At 36.9% G+C, this 16,834-nt stretch overlaps 1 protein-coding gene across 1 annotated transcript in view; it reads right to left on the bottom strand.

The window, feature by feature from the left end:
- RGS13 (regulator of G protein signaling 13) overlaps positions 1 to 16,834 on the bottom strand; it is a 96,513-nt gene that overhangs the window by 18,265 nt on the left and 61,414 nt on the right. Inside the window, exon 4 of the mRNA XM_053693716.1 lies at positions 13,043 to 13,209. Coding sequence (XP_053549691.1) covers positions 13,043 to 13,209 — 167 coding nt within the window. The remainder of the gene's footprint in view (positions 1 to 13,042; positions 13,210 to 16,834) is intronic.

Here is a 16,834-nt window from a genome sequence, read left to right as displayed (position 1 = left end):
TAATTATTAGGCAACTTAACAAAAAACAAATATATACCCATTTCAATTATTTATTTTTACCAGTGAAACCAATATAACATCTCAACATTCACAAATATACATTTCTGACATTCAAAAACAAAACAAAAACCAATCAGTGACCAATATAGCCACCTTTCTTTGCAAGGACACTCAAAAGCCTGCCATCCATGGATTCTGTCAGTGTTTTGATCTGTTCACCATCAACATTGCGTGCAGCAGCAACCACAGCCTCCCAGACACTGTTCAGAGAGGTGTACTGTTTTCCCTCCTTGTAAAGCTCACATTTGATGATGGACCACAGGTTCTCAATGGGGTTCAGATCAGGTGAAAAAGGAGGCCATGTCATTAGATTTTCTTCTTTTATACCCTTTCTTGCCAGCCACGCTGTGGAGTACTTGGACGCGTGTGATGGAGCATTGTCCTGCATGAAAATCATGTTTTTCTTGAAGGATACAGACTTCTTCCTGTACCACTGCTTGAAGAAGGTGTCTTCCAGAAACTGGCAGTAGGACTGGGAGTTGAGCTTGACTCCATCCTCAACCCGAAAAGGCCCCACAAGCTCATCTTTGATGATACCAGCCCAAACCAGTACTCCACCTCCACCTTGCTGGCGTCTGAGTCGGACTGGAGCTCTCTGCCCTTTACCAATCCAGCCACGGGCCCATCCATCTGGCCCATCAAGACTCACTCTCATTTCATCAGTCCATAAAACCTTAGAAAAATCAGTCTTGAGATATTTCTTGGCCCAGTCTTGACGTTTCAGCTTGTGTGTCTTGTTCAGTGGTGGTCGTCTTTCAGCCTTTCTTACCTTGGCCATGTCTCTGAGTATTGCACACCTTGTGCTTTTGGGCACTCCAGTGATGTTGCAGCTCTGAAATATGGCCAAACTGGTGGCAAGTGGCATCTTGGCAGCTGCACGCTTGACTTTTCTCAGTTCATGAGCAGTTATTTTGCGCCTTGGTTGTTCCACACGCTTCTTGCGACCCTGTTGACTATTTTGAATGAATCGCTTGATTGTTCGATGATCACGCTTCAGAAGCTTTGCAATTTTAAGAGTGCTGCATCCCTCTGCAAGATATCTCACTATTTTTGACTTTTCTGAGCCTGTCAAGTCCTTCTTTTGACCCATTTTGCCAAAGGAAAGGAAGTTGCCTAATAATTATGCACACCTGATATAGGGTGTTGATGTCATTAGACCACACCCCTTCTCATTACAGAGATGCACATCACCTAATATGCTTAATTGGTAGTAGGCTTTCAAGCCTATACAGCTTGGAGTAAGACAACATGCATAAAGAGGATGATGTGGTCAAAATACTCATTTGCCTAATAATTCTGCACTCCTTGTATATATATCAATTGTATGTAGGGCACTGCACTCACTTTCTATATTGTAAAATGCCCGGGGTGCAATCAAAAGGTTATGCAAAGTTTAAAGTAGGAGCGCACTCGCCGGGTCTTAAACAAGGTACTTTAATACATTAGTTTAGTGACGTTTCGGGGTAGTTAGCCCCGTCCTCAGACCATTACATTATTACTGGTCTGAGGACGGGGCTAATTACCCCGAAACTCTGCTACTTTAAACTTTATATATATATATATATATATATATATATATATACCTGTATATAAATATATATATATATATATATAGTAATTGAACTCTGCTTCTATGTGTATTATCTGCTTTTAGTCACATAATGTGTTCCATTGTGTTTGTAGATACATTGTGATTTCATTGTTACATATACACAGTCTTCCACCCCATATTTGGAAACAATATGATTTATAATGTTTTGCTGCTGTCATTTTGCCATTGCAGCAGAGCAGTGTTTTCGTTTTGTTTTGTTTAGGTTGGTTGTCTGGGCAACAGAAGTCTGCTCACTATACACTTGTCATGGTTGCCTAGCAACTCAGTGAGTAGGTTTTTGCTTCCCACTTGTTATTTAAGAGAGGGGCTCATACCCTGTAAAGTCACATTTGTTACAATAAAATATGGTGTTTCTAATCAGTGAGTGAGCAAGTATAAAATATATGGATATATACAAAATACATCAGACCACAAAGCTCTTTCTCAAAATATTTTGCTTTTAATTTGTTTGGAGCATGCAAAACTTTACATGTATCATATCTAAATTGTGCATTGAAGAGTGAAAAACAAAACAAAATTTTCCTTTTACAAAAAAAAACCCTGTGATGAATGAAAATGATTTTCAGTGATCCATATTGTTACAGCATTACATTTTTAATCTAAAGCAGCTTTTCACTTTGCTTTTAACCCCTAGGAACCGGGTAAAGGGATCAAAAACACAGAAAACAAATTGCTCCTATGCCAGATATGGCCAGTGAGCCAATCAGAAACAGAATACAAACTTATGCACCAATCATAAGTTATATCCTGCTCAAAAGATACACCTGAATATGCCCAACTTATGATTATATATTTAAAGGGACACAGAACTGAATTTTTTTTTATGATAGAAAATACAATTTTAAATAGCATTCCAATATACTTCTATTATCTAATTTGCTTCATTCTTTAGATATCCTTTGTTGAAGAAATAGCAATGCACATGGATGAGCCAATCATATGAGGCATATTTGTGCAGCCACCAATTAGTAGCTACTGAGCATATTTAGATATGCTTTTCAACAAAAGATATCAAGAGTATGAAGCAAATTAGAGAATAGTAAATTGGAGTTATTTAAAATTGCATGCTGTTTCTGAATCATGAAAGAAAGAAAAACATGGGTTTCAAATCCCTATACCTTCTTGCATAGTGAAAACAGATTATTTGTTTAAAAATGTCATTATATAAAAAAACAGAGCATTTTATTTTTACAATTTTAAAAGTTAATTTTATAGCTATAAGAATGAAACACTGAAGACACAAAATCTTACACTGAGCTTACAAAAAAATTACACTTTAAGAAGAGAAAATATAAAAATTTGAATGTTACCTTTATAACACTAAAACAAGCAAGTTCTCGAATTCCTTTATGAATGTTACTAGTTTAGCAAAATATTAAAACAAATATTAACATACATACACTGATTCTATAACACATTGTTTCTCAGTCTATGGTATATAGTATATCTGGGGGGGTCCCTGGAACTTTTGCACTCAAAAGTTATAAGAACTCAAACATATCAGGTCTCAGGTGTTACAAAAAAGGGCTTTATTGAGATACATACATATACATGTCTAAAGATGTATATGAATATATATATATATATATATATATATATAGTTAGTATATATGTTTATAGAAGTGTACATATGTATGTATATATATATATATACACATATAAACACATAAATACATATGTACACACATAAGACATATATATATATATATATATATATATAAGTGCATTGAAGCCCGTTGCTGTCAAGTTGAAAACATGTAAAAGCATATTTTTACAATATTAATATTTAATAAAGCTTTTAACTATATATTTACTGTAAATATTTCACATTCCAATGTTCTACACATAGCAGAATATGTTCTATGTATTTCTAAATACATATTCATATATATATATATATATATATATATATATATATATATATATATATATATATATATACATATATATATATATATATACCGGTATATATATATCTGAAATAAAGGGACAGTCAAGTCCCAAAAAAACTTTCATGATTCAAATAGGGCATGTCATTTTAAACACCTTTCCAATTTACTTTTATCACCAATTTTGCTTTGTTCTCTTGGTATTCTTGGTTGAAAGCTAAACCTAGGAGTTTCAGATGCTAATTTCTTAGACCTTGAAGGCCGCCTCTAATCTAAATGCATTGTGACAGTTTTTCACCACTAGAGGGCATTAGTACATGTGTTTCATATAGATAACATTAAGCTCATGCACGCAAATTTACAGAGAAGTGAGCACTAAAATGCAAGTCTGTCAAAAGAACTGAAATAATGGGGCAGTCTGGAGAGGCTTAGATACACGTTAATTACAGAGGTAAAACGTGTATTATTATAACTGTGTTGGTTATGCAAAACTAGGGAATGGGTAATTAAGGGATTGACTATCTTTTAAAACAACAACAAATCTGGTGTTGACCGTTCCTTTAATGTAGAAATATTTATTTATGAATAAACTAGTACTAAAGCCCATGTACACGGGCCATTTTTTGCAGTACAACGGTCCCACCCCTTGCTCTCCCCCCCTCTCTTTTGCTCTCTCTCCCCCCCTCTCTTTTGCTTTCTCTCCCCCCTCTCTTTTGCGCTCTCTCCCCCTCTCCTTTGCGCTCTCTCTCCCCTCTTTTGCTCTTTCCCCTCTTTGGCTCTCTCCCACCTTTCTTTTGCTCTCTCTGCCCCCTCTTTTGTTCTCTCCCCCCTCTTTGGCTCTCTCCCCCCCTCTTTGGCTCTCTCCCCCCCTCTTTTGCTTTCTCTCCCCCTCTTTGGCTCTCTCCCCTCTTTTTCTCTCTCTCCTCTTTGGCTCTCTTTCCTCTTTTGCTCTCTCCTCTTTGGCTCGCTTTCCTCTTCTGCTCTCTCTCCCCCCTCTCTTTGGCTCTCCCCCCCCCTCTCTTGCTCCCTCTCTGGCTCTGTCTTTCAAACCCTTTGCCTCTCTGGCCATGCCCCCATTGCGGCATCCCGCCCGGCCATGCCCCATCGCGGTGACACCGCCCGGCCACGCCCCATTGCCGCACCCAGCCACGCCCCCTCACCGTGTCCGGCCACGCCCCTCGTCGCACCCGGCCACATCCCCATCGCGACACTCCCGTCTGCTACGCCCCCTGACACTCCGCTTCAGCCTTGCTCTGTGCTGAGTGCTGAGTGTCGGGATCCAAACGGCCAGGTATGTTTGTCACGTGCAGTCTCTACTGCGCATGACTGCACCTGACAAACATACTTGGCCATTTATTATATAGGATAGAACTTATTCTGCTATGTGAAGAAGATTGGAATGTGAAAAATTCATATTTTCATGACAGATTAGCGCACATGAGAATATGGGATCAGATTTGTGCGTGAGTAGGGTGTTAGGTTGAGTTCTATGAGGGAAAATGTGAATGCATACGCAATATTCTAAGTTCAGCTTTTTGCACGCAAGCGAAAGCTGTTTACTTTCAACTGATAACACGAGTGCAACCTGACGCACGCAAAAGTCTTACTTCTAGCGCAGTTAACACTTGAGCAGAGGCATTCATTAGTGCTCCACTTGTAGTCTTGCCCTAAATGTTTAATTAAATAAAATATTACAAAAGCATTAATTTTATAGAAAAGTAGACAAGGCGCCACATAGCATAACATTGTGAGGATATAAGATACTAGTCCTAAAGCCCATGTACACGGGCCATTTTTTGCAGTACAGCGGTCCCACCCCTTGCTCTCTCTCTATCCCCCTTCTCTTTTGCTCTCTCTTTCTCCCCCCTCTCTTTTGCTCTCTCTCTCCCCCCTCTCTTTTGCGCTCTCTCTCTCCCCTCTCTCTTTTGTTCTCTCTCCCCCTCTCTTTTGCTCTCTCTTCCCCCTCTCTTTTGCTCTCTCCCCACTCTCTTTTGTTCTCTCCCCACTCTCTTTTGCTCTCTCTCTCCCCCCTCTCTTTTGCTCTCTCTCTTCCCCCTCTCTTTTGCTCTCTCCCCACTCTCTTTTGTTCTCTCCCCACTCTCTTTTGCTCTCTCTCTCTCCCCCTCTCTTTTGCTCTCTCTCTCCCCCCTCTCTTTTGCTCTCTCTCCCCCTCTTTTGCTGTCTCTCTCCCTCTCTTTTGCTCTCTCTCTCCCCCTCTTTTGCTGTCTCTCTCCCTCTCTTTTGCTCTCTCTCTCCCCCCTCTTTTGCTGTCTCTCTCCCTCTCTTTTGCTCTTTCTCTTCCCCACTCTCGTTTGTTCTCTCTACTCTCGTTTGCTCTCTCTCTCTCTCCTCTCATTTGCTCTCTCTCTCCTTTCTTTTGCTGTCTCTGAAATAAGTGCAATACAAGCAGGCCGGATCCTCTGAGTTTCCAACTGGCTTCTCGTCCAAGAGCAGGGGACCAAGTCTGTCCAGTTACACCACCGCTAACAAGTTTACACGCCAATGCCCAAAAAAGTGTTATTGCGGTTCAGCAGAATGTTTAAGAGCAGCTTCACAAACAGACTGATCTTATATATACTCACAGTGTTATGCTATATGGTGCCTTCTTTACTTTTCTATCGGATTACCTTGATGTGGACGGCCTTACATTCGAGGAAAGCTGCCAGACTAATTTCTTCCTGAAAGCATTTGTCTATATTGATCCAATAGACTTTTATTTTTGCTCCCTCTTTTATATTTTCATTTTTTATATATGCTGCTAATATTCATATCTCAACAGTTTATTATAGGCATCTATTTGATTTGTTTGTGGTAAGAGCCTCTATCAACATCTTAGTGTCTTGTTATTATTAAAAGCATGAATTTGCCTGTCTTGGCCGTAAAATACCTCTTACAATTACAATTTCATTACCATATTTTTTTAAGGTATGAATCATTGTCTATTTTTGGCTGTAAAATTAAGTTAATTAAGCAGTCTGTGTGTGGTCTGAGAGTTCTTAAACTGCTACCTCTATAATATAGGTATAAGTGCTTATTACCGTAGGAGTCAGATATGCTTACTGGGTAATCATTATTACCACCTTTAAAGGGACATGAAAGTCAGAATTAAACTTATCATTCAGATAGAGCTTACAGTTTTAAGAGAGTTTTCAATTTACTTCACTTATTCAATTTAATTGACTCTCTTGATATCCTTTGTTGAAAAGCATACCCAGGAAGTCTCAATAACAGCAATGCACTACTGAGAGCCAGCGGGTAAGTAAAGGCTACACACACATGCATTTTGGCATTGGCTAATCAGATGTGATCAGTTAAGTATTAGTGGTGTATGTATATGTTTAACACCATTCACAGAGGTCAAACACCCAATTATTTAAAGCAGTTTGTCTAATGTTTTTTCTACAAAATTTACCTCTAAGAGGTTGTAAATAAATATATTGATAGGTTTTTCTAGAGGATTATGAAAAATGCCCTTTTAAGGGCAATGCCCATACAAATGTCCCTTTAAGGGCAATGGGTAGCTTATTTTTTTTTTTAGAGTTAGGTTTTTTATTTTGGGGGGTTGGTTGGGTGGTGGGTTTTACTGTTGAGGGGACTTTGTATTTTTTTTACAGGTAAAAGAGCTGATTTCTTTAGGGCAATGCCCTACAAATGGCCCCTTTTAAGGGCTATTAGTAGTTTATTGTAGGCTAGGGGGTGTTTTTTATTTGGGGGGGGGGGCTTTTATTTCTATAGTGCTATTAGATTAGGTGTAATTGTTTTTATTTTTGATAATTTTGTTTATTTTTTGTAATCTTAGTGTTTTTTATTTTTTGTGATTTTAGTGTTTATTATTTTTGGTAAACTTAGATTTTTTTAAAATTTTTCTTAGGATTTGTTTTTTAAAATTTGTAATTTAGATATTTTAATTGGTAGTATTTTTTATTTTATTAGAATAGTTATGTTAGGTTAATTTTTATTTCACTGGTAAGTTTTTATTTATTTAAAGATAGTTATATTGTAATTTTAATTTAAAGTTAGGGGGGTGTTAGGTTTAGGGGTTAATAGTTTAATTTAGTGTTTTGCGATGTGGGGGGCCGGAGGTTTAGGGGTTAATAGGTTTATTTAGTGGCAGAGATGTTGGAGGCTGGAGGTTTAGGGGTTAATAACTTTAGAGACGGCGATGTTGGGGAGCAGCGGAATAGTGGTTAATAGCTTTATTATAGTGGCGGTGATGTCGGGAGAGGCGAAATAGGGGTTAATAACTTTTATTAGTGACGGTGATGTCGGAAGCGGCAGATGATGGGTTCATAAGTTTATTTAGGTGTCGGCAATGTCGGGGGTGGCGGATTAGGGGTATTTAGACTCGGGGTTTATGTCAGGGTGTTATATTTAAACGTAATTTTTGTTTTCCCCATAGACATCAATGAGGTTGCGTTACGGCGATCTCCATTCCGTGATCGCAGGTGTTAGGTTCTTTTCTAACACTCTCTCCCCATTGATGTCTATGAGGGAAAGCGTGCATAAGCCGATTACATCATCCCTTGGATTTTGTGCGGTATTGAGCTTAATGCCACCATATTGCACGCACAAGGAGGCTTTTCAGAAACTCGTAATGGCAGCGCTATGGGGGGTGAAATTTTGCACCCTGTTTAGCGCAAAACTCATAATCTAGGTGCATGTTTACTAATCAGATGATTATTTCACCTCTACTCTAATTCAGATATCCACCAAAATGTAGCTTGTTAGTGTAATTCAAGTCCATTGGTTTGTTACCTTTCCTTGGGCCTATCTATCTATTTATCTATCTATCTATCTATCTATCTATCTATCTATCTATCTATCTATCTATATGTAAATCTATTAGAGCCTCTCACACTTAACTAGCAGTATTATTTGTAATCCCTTTCTTAGGAGTCAATCACATTCTTTCAGCTATCTGCTCCTGATATTGATTTTTTTATTTTTTGCTGATTACAATACAGATACTAAAAGCCAATAGCAATAAATGTGCTACTAGCAGAAACGTTCCCAAAAACGTGCTATCATTTATAAAGTACTTTTTCAGGATTTTTCAGGATTTTTCAGGATAGAAATTAGAAATCCACACAAAAGCTGACACATACTGTACAATGTTCTTTTCACACCTCTTACAATTCTTTTAAATGAACCACTTTACATGTGTCAGATTAACCTATTGTATTCCAAATCTGTCCCTATCACTGTTAAACAATATGAGTGACATTTGTATATAGACATTATGGGCAATGTGGACATGTTTGTTCAATTACAATATTGACTCTTTTGTATTCAATATTTTCATTTATTTATTTTCAAAGATTTTTTTTGTTTCTGTTTTGGCATGGTATACATCTGAAATCAAGAAGATCAACAATTAGATTGTGCCTTTATCCAGACAGTGTACTCTCCATTTCTTGCAGCTACATTGTTAAAGTGATAGTCTAGTCAAAATTAAACTTTAATGTTTCAGATAGGGCATGTCATTTTAAGAAACTTTCTAATTTACTCCTATTATAAAAAAAAATAATTCTCTTGCTATCTTTATATGAAAAAGCAGGAATGTAAGCATAGGAGCCGGTCCATTTTTGGTTCACCACCTGGGTAGCCCTTGCTGACTGGTGGCTACATTTAGACAACAGTCATCAAGTGCTACCCAGGTGCTGAGCAAAAAATGGGCCAGCTCCTAAGCTTACATTCCTGCTTTTTCAAATAAAGATACCAAAAGAACAAAGAAACAATTATAATAGGAGTAAATTAGAAAGTTACTTAAAATTGCATGCTCTGTCTGAATCATGAAAGTTTAATTTTGACTAGACTGTCCCTTTAAATTTCCAGTCATGAAGGCACAATCATCTTTGAGCATTCAATAATGTATCAGCAAGAACTGGAAAACGCACTGTTATGAACAGGTTTGGACTTTGATGTCACAAAAGCAAAATCCCCTTTAAAAAGCCCAGTCTCCATTGTTGGACAATCCAGTCTGTAGAATATTTTTGAGGCTAGAATATTCCAATGGAGCTGTTTGATGGTTCTTTTTTAAAATCAATAAATGGAAATATTGAAAAAAGAAACTATACTTTTACAATATAGTCATTGAGCAAATATACCCAGTATGCCCATCATGCATATATATACATTGAATTCATATTGTTTGTTTAGCAGTAATCAGAATGGATTCAGATTACATTAGGGTCATTTTGAACTCCTGGTCATAAATTTGCAATACCAATGAAAGCCCAATTATGAAGACTCCTGTACTGATAGTGACAACCACGACCATATGAGTCTGACTTAGAAACAAACATGAAAAGAAAGTGATTGCTACACGTTAATGTTGGGGTCATGATCGCACTTTTCCTGAAAATCCCATTAGCTGTACAGGCTATGACATACTCAATATATATATATACACATATGTAAATGTGTGCCCTACAATAGAATGAGTCCAAAATGTCTTGGAATACTTTCAAAGGTGCCAAAAAAAAAAAAAAATTTGGGGGCCTTTATCTTGTCCCTTTAGGTGTCAAATTCAGTAAAGGTAAAATGGTCTTGAACAACCTGTTGAAAAGTATCACTAAAATAGAAAAATAGATTGTGACATCTGAGATTAAAAATATGGCTTCATAGGAGAGCCAATTACGTGATTGCATCTCCAGGAAATAGCTGGAAATGTGCCACAGTGATCACATAGAAATGAAAAGTCCCATTTTCAGTCCACAAACCCACCAAAAACAAATAATCTGCTAGATTGTGGTCTACTCCTTAGTGTTTATTGTGAAAGAAATTATATGCTTGTCATCAAGCTCACATTGCTGATTGACTTCAAAACTTAAAGGGACATGGAACTAGGGGTCAAGTACTGCAAAAAAGTGTGAGAACTCACCAAGACTTCCACCTCCCATACAATTAATATTGTTTTATATATATATATATATATATATATATATATATATACATATACACATATATATATATATATATATATATATATATATATACACACTGTATTTATATATATACTTCGGTTTATTAAAGCAAATTAAAACCAATGAAGTGTTGAATGGTTGTCTTTGGACCTTAGATGACTCCTTTGCTACTCTCACCCACTTAAGGTGCAATAGTCCTATTTTTGCTGATGGGAGCTAAATAACCCCAGAGCAAGCCACACAGAAATGTAATCACACAGCAGGACCATTGACAGGCTTGTAATTAGTGTACTGTAGGAAGTGTTACTGCCCATTACTAGATGATCTCACTATCCCTCTAACCAGACTGTACTTCAGCTTCTACCACCAGCAGTGTTTACTAAAGTGTTTCTGTTCTCTGCCCAGGGGGTTCCACCTGCAAAAATAGTGCAGGAAATCCTTTCCCGCTGGACTTCACCCCTGCATGAAACCCACATTTTTTCTTTCATAAAAGAGCATGCAATTTTAAACAACTTTTCAATTTACTTCTATTATATAATTTGCTTCATTTTATTGATATCCTTTGTTGAAAAACATATATAAATATTCTCAGTAGCTGCTGATTGATGGTTGCACACAGATGCCTCATGGTATTGGCTAACCCATGTGCATTGCTATTTCTTCAACAAAAGTACAAGTACATTGGAATGTTGTTTAAAATTGTATTCTCTATCTGAATCGTGTCCCTTTAACAGCTTATCCTAATCATAAAATATTCATTGGGGTCCAGTAAACACTTGTTAAATATAACAAAGCTTTAACCAACATATGAGAAGAAGCCTGTGATTTATCAATAATGCACCTGTTTGTGTAGTAGATTTGAAATCATCTGATGTCAAAAGGTTATTGAAAAATTAGCAACAACTAATAATTAAAGGGGCCGATTTATCAAGCTGCGTATGGAACTTGATGCCCAACAGAAGTTATGAAGCAGCGTTCTAAATAACGCTGCTCCATAACTTGTCCGTCTGCTCTGAGGCCGCGGGCAGAAATCAACCCGATCGAATACGATCGGGTTGATTGACACCCCCTGCTAGCAGTCGATTGGCCACGAATTTGCAGGGGGCGGCATGGCACCAGCAGTTCACAAGAACTGCTGGTGCAATGATAAATGCCGACAGCGTATGCTCGCACTTTCCTAAATCCACCCTTATGTGTATTCCTGCACATCAACATTTCACTCAAAATATGAAGAGGTGTGGCTTTCAATTAATGATACTCGGAAATGTGCAGAATTATATAACATTATTTTTTAGTTTTACTGGCCCTTTAACTGGAGTTTTTTGTAAGTATTTTAGATTTGTATAGGTTGAACTCGATGGACTTTGTTTTTTTTTACCTCATCTACTATGTTACTATGTTACTATGTTACTATGTTACTATGATTTTAATGAAGATGCGCTATAACTTACTTTTTAATATAGATATGAAATTCCAATTCCTCGTGCTCCGCCACACACTTCAAAAAAAAATTCTGTGAGCTAAAGGTTTGAATTGCTCTCCAATCAGAGCTCTAGCTGCAGCAAAAAGTGCCATATGGGGAGAGGGCTGATTGGAGAACAATTCAAACCTGTGGGCGGTGGAGCGCTGGGAATTTGAATTTCATATCTATATTATAAAGTAAGTTATAAAACATTTTCATTGCAACTGATGAATTAAACTCCATCTAAAATATCACAAACATTCCGGATCTGTTTTTATAAAGGGCGGAGTTTACCATCACTTTAAATAGGCTGTTCAGTAAAAATCTATGCAAAATGCCAGTGTTTATAAATTTCCTCTGAGTGGCAGATACATTTTAAAATTCTCTTGTGTCCCTATGCATAAAAAATGTGGCCAATAAATAAATGGCATAGCACGTGCACTACCAGCAGCAAGAAGGATTACAAATAAAATTACTGCCTCATATGTTACTGGCTAAAACACCACTCTGTATGCATTAGGTGGAATAAACTGGGGTAAAATGGCCTGCTCTCCTCATGCTACTAATAGTCAATGGGAGGGTGAAATCACTGCTCTGTGTGAGTTACTGGCAGAGAAAAAAGTAAAATGAATGGTTTGTATTGCCAGCCAAGAGGATAAAATTCTTTCTCAGTTGTGAAAAATATATATAGTGCCAGATTACAAGTGAAGAGCAAAATTGTGCATTCGCGAGCTGAATATTTGCTCTCCCCTCGTAATACCAGCATACACAATTGTGCGCTGGTATTTTAAGTGGCCCACAATGCGAACGTGACCTTGCGTTCGCATTGCTAGGAAGCTATGCGCTTAATAGATCACGCTTCCATAGGCTCCAATGGGAGCCTCGTTCTCATGCCGCGAGACACAGGGAGTAAGTTGCGCAGCAATGACAACCCTAGGTGTGGCACCAAATAAAATAATATTTATAAGTATATTAGTTTTGTTTTTTTAATTGTTCAAATGTAACGCTGATTATTTTAATTTTTCAAATGACATTAGTTATACCCATACAATCTGTCATAATACTCGATTCTGATATTTATAGTCAGACCCACCTCCCTAGGAGAATTTGACTTAATGTATGTCTTATACAGTTTCTTTGCTGCTACGATTCTTTTCCACCGAGATTTAATATTCTTGTAATTTTCACAGGCAAACCAGAATTCAATATTTTCATTGCTGAATTCTGTCTTCAAGTAGGCAGTGTACACAGCAGGACCATCTGCAATATAAAAGTAAAGTCACTGACTATTTATACAGCGATCTGACAGGATTATCTGATGGTGAGTCAAGCCAGGGTAAACTTGACACAGCATTTGTATTTCTCAGTTTAATATCTGTACATAAATAACAAGTTGTAAAATATTTGGCATTTCTAATAACATAAAGTTCAGTAGCAAAAGTTTATTTGTGAAATATATGTATGGTTAAAGGGACAGTCTACACCAGAATTGTTATTGTTTTAAAAGATAGATAATCCCTTTTTTACCCATTCCCCAGTTTTGCATAACCAACACAGTTATATTTATATATTTTTTACCTCTGTGATTATCTTGTATCTAAGCCTCTGCAAACTGCCCCTTTATTTCAGTTCTTTTGACAGACTTGCATTTTAGCCAATAAGTGATGGCTCCCAGGTAACTTCACGTGCATGAGCACAGTGTTATCTATATGAAAAACATGAACTAACACCCTCTAGTGGGGAAAAACCTGTTAAAATGCATTCTTAAGAGGCGGCCTTCAAGGTCTAAGAAATTAGCATATGAACCTCCTAGGTTAAGCTTTCAACTAAGAATACCAAGAGAACAAAGAAAAATTGGTGATAAAAGTAAATTGGAAAATTGTTTAAAATTGCATGCCCTATCTGAATCATGAAAGTTTTTTTGGACTAGACTGTCCCGTTAAAAATGGTCCACAATAATTCATTGTTCCTGAATCAACAGATATTCCTTGTTACTTTAAGGGACATGAAACCCAAAATTTTTCTTTCATGATTCAGATAGAGCATTCCATTTTTAACAACTTTCCAATATACGTCTATTTCAAATGTGTTTCATTCTCTTAGTAACCTTTGTTGAAGGAGCAGCAATGCACTACTGGGAGGTAGCTGAATACATCAGGTGAGCCAAACCCAAGAAGCATATTTCTGCAGCCACCGATCTGAAGCGAGCTCCCAATAGTGCATTGCTAATCCAAAGACTACCTAGGTATGCTGTTCAACATGGATACCAAGAGAACAAAGCACATTATATCATGGATGTAGAATGGAAAGTTGTTTAAAATTACATGCACTATCTGAATCATGAAAGTTTATTTTGACTTGACTGTCCCTTTAAATAAGTATTTTTTATTTTTCTTAAAGGGATATGAAACCCCCAAAAAATATTTTGTGATTCAGATAGAGCATACACTTTAAGAAAAGCTTCCAATTTACTTTATCAAGTTAGCTTTAATCCCCATGGTATTCCTTTGTTAAAGGCATACCTAGGCAGGTGTCTGGGAGAACTATAGGGAAGGAATTAGCGCTGCCATCTAGTTCTCTTGCAAATGGATACCATTCTTGCAAAACTGCTGCCGTATAGTGCTCCATAGCTTATGTCCCTACTCTTCATTAAAAGATACCAAGAGAATGAAGAAAATTTGATAATAGAAGCAAATTAAAAAGATGTTTAAAATTGCAAGTGCTATCTGAATCATGAAAAAAAAAATTGGGTTTCATGTCCATTAATAGAAAACACTAAAGCCTATTCTATTCTTTCAGTAGACTTTTCTACATAGTTTTTAAATGTTATTAAAGGGACAGTCAACACAAAAATTGTTATTGTTTAAAATGATAGATAATGCTTTTACTACCCATTCCCCAGCTTTGCACAACCAACATTGTTATATTAACATACTTTATAACATTTAAACCTCTAAATTTCTACCTGTTTCTAAGTCCCTAAAGACAGCCCCATGATCACAATGCTTTTGTATTTGCTTTTCACAACAGGGGGTAGCTAGTTCATGTGAGCCATATAGATAACATTGTGCTCACGCCCATGGATTTTAACAACACAGCCCTAATTGGCTTAAATGCAAGTCAATAGATAAAGTCATGTGATCAGGGGACCATCAGAAGATGCTTAGAAACAAGGTAATCACAGAGGTAAAAAGTGTATTAATATAACCATCTTTTCTGTGCAAAACTGGGGAATTGGTAATAAAGGGATTATCTATCTTTTTAAAACAATAAAATTTTTTGAGTTGACTGTCCCTTTAAGCCTGTATTGAGTAACATTGAGGGTCTCTTTAAAATATAGGAAGATTAACACTTAAGTTACTTCTAGCTAAAGTGAGTCTTTGTCCCAGTGTCTTATATACCCTAATTTGTGTAGCAAACTTGTTACTTATAAAAAGTCCCCAAAAGAGCACAGCACAGAGTATAGGGTGCACGTAAGGCCAAGGGTACTGCCTCAACCCTCCAGAAGTAAGTGGTAGCAAGAAAGGTCTCCAGCACTCCAATTTAAAAGGCAATTTTATTGTATTTAGCAACGTTTCCGGGTCACAGCCCCTTACTCATGCTTAATAAACATTAGTAACACACAGTGGCCTTTTAAATACTCTCTACAAGGCGCCAAACGTACCTTAGGTGGAGTTTCAGCTCCCTCTTGTGGCAACAACTAGTATTGCACATAACCTATATGTAAACAATTTTAATCTCATCATAAATACCCCACACAATTTAAAACAATCTATATACAAAGTTGATGTTGTAGCAGCTAAGAATAATTATTTCATAATGAATAGTACCTCACTCTGATAAAAATACATTATACATTGTAGGAATACCTCAGAAAAAGCAGGACAGATCATAGTCCTTATTTAACCCTTTAGGTTGTAATTGTGGCCAACTGTGTATCCACCACATTTCCCTTTGTTTGAGTTGACGCTCCCTGTCTAACCCACTCCTATTTGGTTCCACATGATCAATGATATGCTTGGAAACAAGGTAATCACAGAGGTAAAAAGTATATTAATATAACCGTGTTTTCTATGCAAAACTGAGGAATGGGTAATAAAGGGATTATCTATCTTTTAAAACAATAACATTTTTTGAGTTGACTGTCCCTTTAAGCCTGTATTGAGTAACATTTAGGGTCTCTTTAAAATATAGGAAGATTAACACTTAAGTTACTTCTAGCTAAAGTGAGTCTTTGTCTCAGTGTCTTATATACCCTAATTTGTGTAGCAAACTTGTTACCTATTGTACACATGACTCAGATGTTTCTTTCACTCCTCACATTCAGTCCTTGGCTAAAGCCTGCCGCTTCCACCTTAAAAACATCTTTAAGATTAGACATTTTCTTGCACAAGACACAACTAAGATTATAATCCACTCTCTTATCCTTTCCCGCCTTGACTATTGCAACTATGTCCTCTCTGGTCTCCCTAGCTGCTGCCTAGCTCCTTTATAATCCATAATGAATGCCTCTACCAGGATCATCTTCCTTACAAGTCACTCTTCATCTGCTGCACCTCTCTGCCAATCCCTTCACTGGCTTCCTCTTGCCTCCAGGCTTTTTTTTTTTTTTTTTTAAATGTTTATTGAGAAAATTAAAAATTTACCATTTTTAAAAAATGCTTTACATTTCAAAATACAATATCAAATACAACTTTTGTCTTGTATTTCACTTGCAATTATAACACAGAATACTGAGTAGCTTTCTAATTATCAATCATAATAAAAGGTAATCAGATCTTGACCTAGAGCATTCAGAAGCTGAGTATAATCTAACGATTTCACAAATGTTTGCCATTTCCCTTTTAAATATCATCTTACTTCCTGCACTGTTATGAAATAAATC

Source organism: Bombina bombina, chromosome 10 (genome assembly GCF_027579735.1).
Source record: "Bombina bombina isolate aBomBom1 chromosome 10, aBomBom1.pri, whole genome shotgun sequence".
NCBI classification, from domain to species: Eukaryota; Metazoa; Chordata; class Amphibia; order Anura; family Bombinatoridae; genus Bombina; species Bombina bombina.
The sequence above is the reverse complement of the archived record's forward strand: the minus strand, read 5'-3'. Positions and strand labels throughout refer to the sequence as shown.